The following is a 9,031-nucleotide window of genomic DNA, read 5'->3' as shown; positions in this document are numbered from 1 at the left end:
GAGCCTGATAAACAGAAATTACCTGACAACCTACATACATATGTACATAATATGAAACTGAGCATCATATACCCTGTCTATCATTATCTTTATCGAAGAAACCTGACTTCGTATTAGCGTTTTGCCGCCCTTTTCATTCCAATGGACATTCGGTTAGCGAACAAAATCATAATTTTTGTCGGGTATTTGAAATGAAAAATTAAATAAATATTCTACATTTATAGATTACTTAATGTGTATAGTTTATCGCAAAGGACGATCATATCTTCGCAGGAAGGTAAAATCTGTTTCATCCGAACATAAACTAATTGACAGAACTTAACCAGACTGACATACTTAATAATGAAAAAAAGAAAAAAAATCAACGAATCTATATTAAATCGGTGAACAAAAGCAACTAGCTTTCGAAAATGGACTGCCAAATTTCCGGGAGGATCAATTCAAAGAACTATGCGAGTGCATAGCACAAAAGTAGAATCTTCTTTGCTGTCTGGTTAGGCGTTGCAATGTAAATGGTTTGTCCCTAACCTAAAAGGTTTTAAGCATCCCGACGAGCAAACACAATTTATTTATTAGGTATCTAAAAGTCCCAGTTGTATAGCTCAGCTGAAAGGTAAAGGAGATTCGTTAAGCAAAAAACACTTTGACAAATTCGGCATTACATTGCATCAATATATGTACACGCCCAACAACAACAGCTATGTGCACGCATAGACTCCTTCATAGGAAGTTATTTGTATCTACTCCTCTTTGCTTGATTGCACGTAGGAGTAAAGAAGCTACAGCTGGAATACATACTACATACATATATAAATATATAAAGGAAAGCCAGAAGTATGAGAAGTAGAGTAGGTGAGGAAGCGTTCGATCGTTTTCGATCATCAAATACAAGTATCTTTACCGTACTCGTTTCTTCGGCAGCTGTGCCGACGAGCTGTGTACTCACCAGTTGGTATTTCGTAGATTTGTTCATCTTCTTCAAAAGGATTTTTACTAACCGGTGCTTCTAGCTTTTGACCGTTGTGGCTGTTTTGCGTATTAACAGCATTAATATTTTGCTCCGAATTTGCGGGAGCTTCGTTATTAACTTTGATATTATGGTCATTGGTAGCGACGGTGCGCTTATCAACGTTTTCACATTGATTGGGCACAGTCGCAGCGGCGCGAGATTTTCGAATCAAATTCAATGGGTTCAATAACTGTGCTTTGTGTCTTTTTGGTGACTTTTGAATGACTTTACCTCCTGATTTTTTACTCGTCTCATCCGCATTGCCGTTGTTAACATCTGTCGCCGTTGTCGTTGGTGTTGTTGCTGTCGCCGGTGGGGTAGCATTGGTGGTGGTCGATTGCGTCGCCAATGAACTCCCATTGATGTCGTCGCTGCTGTTACCATTCAGCTGTTCTGGTGTAGGTTTCGCCCCTTTTTTTGCAGTGTGGCTGCTACCCTCGTCTACGCTGTTAGAGGTCGGCGCTGCAGCTGCTGTCACATTCGATTCTACTTTGTTGTTGGTTGCTACTGCGTCGGTCCTGATTGATGATGCTTCAGCACCGGCAGCAGTTGCAGCAGCTGCAGCAATTTGCGTTTGCGCAACAATTGTATTTTCGTTCTTCTCTGTCGTCGGCGCACCGAGAGTGTTCGCGGTGTTCGCATTTGGACTGTCGAGTACAGCGCTGTGGCGTTGCTCGCTGCTGTTATTACTGTTATTCGGCGTCGCCACATTTGTAACTGTCGAAAGTAGGTCAGCAGCATGCTGATATGAAGGCGGAGCCACTGGTCCGGCGAGGGGGCTATTTTCCGGCGTAGATGGTGAGCCAACGCTGGCGTTGGAGAGGGTGGGGGCGGCCGCAGTGGAGGCTTTCAAAATTTCCGGCGTCGATTCTGGTGTTGGAGAAACTGAGTCAAGCCTGGATGTTTGATGTGAAGAGCTTGTGGATGTGGATGATGCTGTTTTTTGTTTTTGTGTTCGTTGTGTGATTGTGGTTGTTGTTTCGTATGTAGATTTGCGAATTACAGTTTACGAATTTTTGATTTCGAATTTTGATTCCAATTGAAATTTTCATTTTATTCCATTTAGTTGTGTTGTTAAATTTTTTTTGTTTAGTTGGTTGCAATAATCAGTTGTTAGAGGCATTCCAAACGAAACGAAATGAAAGAAAATTTGGGGGAAACAAGAAAATAAGAAACTCATCACATGCATGTCAAATGGTTTAAATTTTGCAAATGAAACAACAATCGCTTAAATTTGTAAAAAAGAAAAAAACATAAAGAACATAACCAAAGCGATAGCGAGGGGCATGCAAATTTCGTTACCAAAAATCATAATCAAAGCTTAGATGAAGCTTAAAAGCATACACACGCTCACACACAAAATACGGTAATGATTTTTGAAATAAAAAGCTTAATTGGCCTGAAGTGTGTTTTAAAACTCTATTACATTAGCTTTGTCAAGCAGCAGAGGTCGCTAAAACCCGATTCAGCAATGCGATATGTTGATACATTCAGTGGAATGCGCCCAATGGCACAACGACTACTTGTGCAGGTACATTATTAATGCAGTAGATCGGTTGTTGATTTTCTCTTAAATCGGGTAAAAGTATTTGAGTGGCATATTAACTCTGTTATGAGTGCGTTGGGGGGCGGGGTGACTCCGTAGTCTCAAGTTCTCTGATTCAGCTTGTTTTTTAATTTCTTCTGAAACGGTGAGAATCTTGAGTTCCCGGTGGAGTTGGGTAGTCCAAATCGGTTTTATGGTTGTTAAGTAAAGTAATAGTTTGTTTTCTACTGATAATTGAGAGTATCGAGAGAATCGCTCAGGCGGTTACAGCGCCAAATAAGAAGAAGTAGTAGGACTATACGGGCTATTGAGGGAGTCCAGAATGTACTAAAATGTTATAATATGTTTCTCGTTACGAATAATTGTTCTTTCTACATCCTTTCAAGTTTATAATGAGAAAATGTAAATTAACACTGAGAAAACACATATTCATAATTATCAATTATAATTATTAATTATCATTATAATGAGAAAATTCATAATGAGAAAATACATAACTCAGTTTGTGGGGATTGCAGTACCTCGAAAGTGCAGTGGATGAAGCAAAAAAACGCTATTGCGGGAGGAGAGACTGCGAACGTGCAATTCAACATACGATTACATTCCAGACAGGATGTTCTAAACTTAAACGATATGCACGGGGGCTATAAATGTACTCTCCAACTTTAATTTAGCGTTGTAAATGTACTTGCTATTGTAAAGTAAAGTTTCTTGCAGTGTCCTTTGATTGTTTCTTTAATTTACCTCATGACGCAGGCTTAGCTCGCAGACTCCAGAGTAATGTACTAGTAGCTCTTCATTGTTATAATTTTTTTGTGTGTTTCATTATCAATTTGCGTTCTCATTATCAATTTGTATATTCTTAATAAGAAATTACATTTCCCATTATTAATTTGTATTTTCTCAGTATAAACATGAAGAGGTTGGTTTAGTAGAGATCAATAGATCAAAAGAACAAAAAACTCCAAGAAACTGGAAGAAACATTTTAAAACTGTTTAAACGGAAGAATAGAGAGATGTACAGCAGCCATTTTAAAAACTTGTTTTATATCTTTGGTGAAAACAAAACACGTGCACGTGTTGGAAAAAAAAAATAGTAGAAACAGGTTATTATTCTGCAATTTGATGAGCTTCCTTTTATTTGCACAAAACTGTTTAGGGAGCGACGATAAAAACAGCATACACCGGAAAAATTGGGCAATTTTAGAAGTAAACACCAAACTCGCTTCCGTAAATTAAATTTAATATTGCAGAAGANCCAAAAATCATAATCAAAGCTTAGATGAAGCTTAAAAGCATACACACGCTGCCCACACACAAACGGTAATGATTTTTGAAATAAAAAGCTTAATCGGCCTGAAGTGTATTTTAAAACTCTATTACACTAGCTTTGTCAAGCAGCAGAGGTCGCTAAAACCCTATTCAGCAATGCGATATGTTGATACATTCAGTGGAATGCGCCCAATGGCACAACGACTTCTTGTGCAGGTACATTATTAATGCAGTAGATCGGTTGTTGATTTTCTCTTAAATCGGGTAAAAATATTTGAGTGGCATGTCAACTCTGTTATGAGTGCGTTGGGGGCGGGGTGACTCAGTAGTCTCAAGTTCGCTGATTCAGCTTGTTTTTTAATTTCTTCTGAAACGGTGAGAATCTTGAGTTCCCGGTGGAGTTGGATAGTCCAAATCGGTTTTATGGTTGTTAAGTAAAGTAATAGTTTGTTTTCTACGGATAATTGAGAGTATCGATTTATGAGCCAATATATATATTAATTTTATTTTTGTTTTTATAAAATTAGTAAGAATTGGCACAGACGAAGAACGACTCGCGTACTTTGTTTAACTCGGCGAAAATCGCTCAGGCGGTTACAGCGCCAAATAAGAAGAAGAAGTAGGACTATAGGGGCTATTGAGGGAGTCCAGAATGTACTAAAATGTTATAATATGTTTCTCGTTACGAATAATTGTTCTTTCTACACCCCCATTCAAGTTTATAATGAGAAAATGTAAATTAACACTGAGAAAACACAAATTCATAATTATCAATTATAATTATTAATTATCATTATAATGAGTAAATTCATAATGAGAAAATACGTAACTCAGTTTTTGGGGTGTGCGAGCAAAGATTGCAGTACCTCGAAAGTGCAGTGGATGAAGCAAAAAAAAACTCTATTACGGGAGGAGAGACTGCGAACGTGCAATTCAACATACGACTACATTCCAGACAGGATGTTCTAAACTTAAACGATATGCACGGGGGCTATAAATGTACTCGCCAACTTTAATTTAGCGTTGTAAATGTACTTGCTATTGTAAAGTTTTTTGCAGTGTCCTTTGATTGTTTCTTTAATTTACCTCATGACGCAGGCTTAGCTCGCAGACTCCAGAGTAATGTACAAGTAGCTCTTCATTGTTATAATTATTTTGTGTGTTTCATTATCAATTTGCGTTCTCATTATCAATTTGTATATTCTTAATAAGAAATTACATTTCCCCGTTATTAATTTGTATTTTCTCAGTATAAACATGAAGAGGTTTAGTAGAGATCAATAGATCAAAAGAACAAAAAACTCCAAGAAACTGGAAGAAACATTTTAAAACGGTTTAAACGGAAGAATAGAGAGATGTACAGCAGCCATTTTAAAAACTTGTTTTATATCTTTGGTGAAAACAAAATTTGATGAGCTTCCTTTTATTTGCACAAAACTGTTTAGGGAGCGACGATAAAAACAGCATACAGCGGAAAAATTGGGTAATTTTAGAAGTAAACACCAAACTCGCTTCCGTAAATTAAATTTAATATTGCAGAAGGAAAGTACTCTTGTTGGTTAAGTGGCATTGAATAAGGTAATCGAGCAAAAATTGGGAGTGACAAGTATTACAAAAATTAAGAGGAAATTGTGAAGCAAATTACAGAATTTACTAAATCTTGTACGAAAAAAGATAAAAACGAGAAATTGTAGCTCGTTAGGAAAGTCAGTGTTCGAGAATACTTTTGAGGCTCGGAGAAGCTTAGTACCGACTCGTAGCTTAGAGTAACTAATCCCACAACCAGTATGGGCCTAAGGAGGAAAGTTCATTATCAAAAACTCTCGCAAAAGTACCCTTATGTGTCTACATGTTGTGCCTCCTTCTGCTTATTAAAAAAAAACGCACGGTTTGACCTACGCAAGTGTAAAGTGAATTTAACTAAACTAAAACTGAAAAATTAAATCAAACAAAAAGGAAATATAAGCTAATCATTAAGTGTTGTTATGCATGGGCATTAAATCTAATACAATTATATACACACATACATACATACATATAAATCTCACGCAAATCCTTAGCCATGAAGCGCAAACTTACAAATTAATAATAGTTGAAACAATTAATTAAACATTTTACTTTTTAATTGTAAAATATCCCAGCAAAGAACATCTCCTTCAACTATTAAAAATCTTTGTTTATTTGAGCTTTGCAGAGACTAATTCAAAAGATATTGTAACTACCAACTAAATCAGGAAAAAGTTTTTATTGAAATTTATGGANATTGGGAGTGACAAGTATTACAAAAATTAAGAGGAAATTGTGAAGCAAATAAAAGAATTTACTAAATCTTGTACGAAAAAGATAAAAACGAGAAATTGTAGCTCGTTAGGAAAATCAATGTTCGAGAATACTTTTGAGGCTCGGAGAAGCCTAGTACGGACTCGTAGCTTGGAGTAACTAATCCCACAACCAGTAAGGGCCTAAGGAGGAAAGTTCATTATCAAAAACTCTCGCAAAAGTACCCTCATGTTGTGCCTCCTTCTGCTTATTAAAAATACGCACGGTTTGACCTACGCAAGTGTAAAGTGAATTTAACTAAACTAAAACTGAAAACTTAAATCAAACAAAAAGGAAATATAAGCTAACCATTAAGTGTTGTTATGTATGGGCATTAAATCTAATACAATTATATACATACATACATACATATAAATCTCACGCAAATCCTTAGCGATGAAGCGCAAACTTACAAATTAATAACAGTTGAAACAATTAATGAAACATTTTACTTTTTAATTGCAAAATATCCCAGCAAAGTACATCTCCTTCAACTATTAAAAATCTTTGTTTATTTGAGCTTCAGAGACTAAATCAAAAGATATTGTAACTACCAACTAAATCAGGAAAACAATTTTTTATTGAAATTCATGGAATGCAAATTTTTTGTAAAGCAATATTTATTCAGCTAGATGCATTAGGATGGAAGTTATTGAAAAGAAAATAAGCAAAAAGTGTTGCAAAAAGAAAATAGAAATAAAACGCATTAAAATGACCAACAACATTCTAAGATGACATAAAAATATGAAAACAAGATTATAGACTAAAATTAATTTATTTTTCTCTCTCTCTCCCTCTCTCTCTCTATTTGCTCACTCGCTCTTAAATTCTTTCACGCACGCATTCAATTTAGCATTGCGATTGCATTCGCATTAGAGTATTTTACTACAAAATAAAGCGCTATTTCGAAAGTCAACAGCAGCAACCTCCAAGAAATATAATTTACATGAGGTGTNTATGAAAACAAGATTATAGACTAAAATTAATTTATTTTTCTCTCTCTCTCTCCCTCTCTCTATTTCCTCACTCGCTCTTAAATTCTTTCACGCACGCATTCAATTTAGCATTGCGATTGCATTCGCATTCGAGTATTTTACTACAAAAATAAAGCGCTATTTCGAAACTCAACAGCAGCAACCTCCAAGAAATATAATTTACATGAGGTGTTGGTATAATTTGCGTGTATGCACTAAAATACTTACGACTATTGACATTACTAGAGCCATTTGTGGTGATCTGATTTTGATAGTTGCTGTTGTTAGTGGGGCTTGTGTTGTTCATTTGCTTGAATGGCGACGTCTTTGTGGGGCTTGGTGCGGAAAAGGAAGAGCCTGGGGGGGCGAAAAGAAGACGAAATAAAGAAGTGTGTACCATATATCGCACAGCGCTACTTACTTTCCATAAATTTACTAGTTTGTTTGCGTAGCGTATTCGAGCCGCGTTGCGAATCCGTTGCTAATTTGTCCACAATCGCCTCCAATTCGGAGTAGATCTAAGACGAGCGCGGGTTAGTGAGCTACAAATTTACTATTAGCTTAGGACTCACCTTCGCCGTTTCATTGTGAAACACTTGTTCCGTTGCAAAGAGCGTCTGCAAATTGGTAACCAAAAACAATATTCTTGAATCATATAAGGCGGGCAACTCATCATGCAATTCAGTGTTGAGAATTTCATATGTGCGACGTGCTTCCTCCAGCTGCTCGCGTCCTTTAGTGAGCTTTATTTTTAGATCGATAACGAAATATTATTACAAATTAGGGCGAATCAAGAGAATAACATTTTAACTTTGTACATAATACTTAATAATTATTGTTAGTTTTTTGTATGGTCAATAGAAATCACACCTTAACATCATCCTTGCGCTTGTTGGCATTCGCCTGTAGACTCTGGAACGAGTGACGTTGGCCATCATAGTCGATCAGCTTTCTATTGCGTTTGTCCACTTTTTTCTGTTAAAATAGCAAATATTTTTTGTTTTTAAGTACATATGTAATATAATTTGTGTCCATAACAAATTACATACCTTCATTTCCGGAAATTGTCCAGTGTACGTATTCAATGGAATTAGTACTTGATCTGCCAATTTATGGGCGAAATCTTGCCAAAGGCTTTCGGTTGCGCCAGCCTGCGCCTGCAACGCATCGTACCCGACCCAGTGTGGTTCATAGACTTCCGATATGGCATCCATTAGCGACTTGGAAGCAGCTTGAGCAGCTGTAATAAATACACCCAACATTAGCGATCTTTTAAGTGAACATAGGAACACATAATTTCTTTTTCATTCGCAATATTTACCTCGAATGCATCTGATGTAATTGTTGAACTCTTTTTGTAATCTGTTGGCATTGGTTTGTTGGCGATTGAAGTTATTTAAATGTTCATCGAAGATATCGTCAGCGGTACGATCGACTTTGCCCAAGTTTTGCAAAATCTGAAAGAATAATAATAAAAAAAAAAAAAAACAAATCTATGAAATAGTAATTGTAACGAAAATGGTATAATTTCTTCTCAAGAAGAATGTTAAGTTAGTGAAATGCCGGATTTCCACTGGGCATTAAATGTCACAAATTTTAATCACAAAGTTGGGCATTAAAAAATACTTGTGCCAAAACGTTAAGAACAATTGTCATTAAATTCGTTTCCACATGGCATTTTTTTAATCATTTTTCGTAATTTCAATGCCTAGTGGAAATTCGGAATAAGGGCGTAATTTGATAAACACCTTTTCAAAATATGTGTGTTATACATAAATATGTGTGTTATACATAAATATGTATGTATGTACATATATATGTACATTAGACTGCGCCTTAGTGTAAAGTGGTCAAAATTGCCTATAAGTCCTAATATGTCTTAATGGCCCTTGATGAAGTTTTGTCCCTCGA

At 36.1% G+C, this 9,031-nt stretch overlaps 1 protein-coding gene across 1 annotated transcript; it reads right to left on the bottom strand.

Moving 5' to 3' along the window:
* Positions 1 to 528: 528 nt before the first annotated feature.
* Positions 529 to 8,613, bottom strand: LOC108375325 (bridging integrator 2-like; the record flags this gene model as incomplete). Its single annotated transcript, XM_017631430.1, has 7 exons — positions 529 to 1,945; positions 7,349 to 7,477; positions 7,542 to 7,638; positions 7,693 to 7,863; positions 7,991 to 8,095; positions 8,170 to 8,360; positions 8,442 to 8,613. Coding segments are annotated over 7 exons (1,929 nt in total), but the record flags the coding sequence as incomplete, so codon positions are not given.
* Positions 8,614 to 9,031: the final 418 nt, after the last annotated feature.

Source organism: Rhagoletis zephyria, unplaced genomic scaffold (assembly GCF_001687245.7).
Source record: "Rhagoletis zephyria isolate East Lansing unplaced genomic scaffold, Rhagoletis_zephyria_1.1 Rzeph_scaffold_08748, whole genome shotgun sequence".
In the NCBI taxonomy this organism is placed as follows: Eukaryota; Metazoa; Arthropoda; class Insecta; order Diptera; family Tephritidae; genus Rhagoletis; species Rhagoletis zephyria.
Note: the sequence above shows the minus strand (reverse complement) of the source record. Positions and strands in the feature narration are given on the sequence as shown.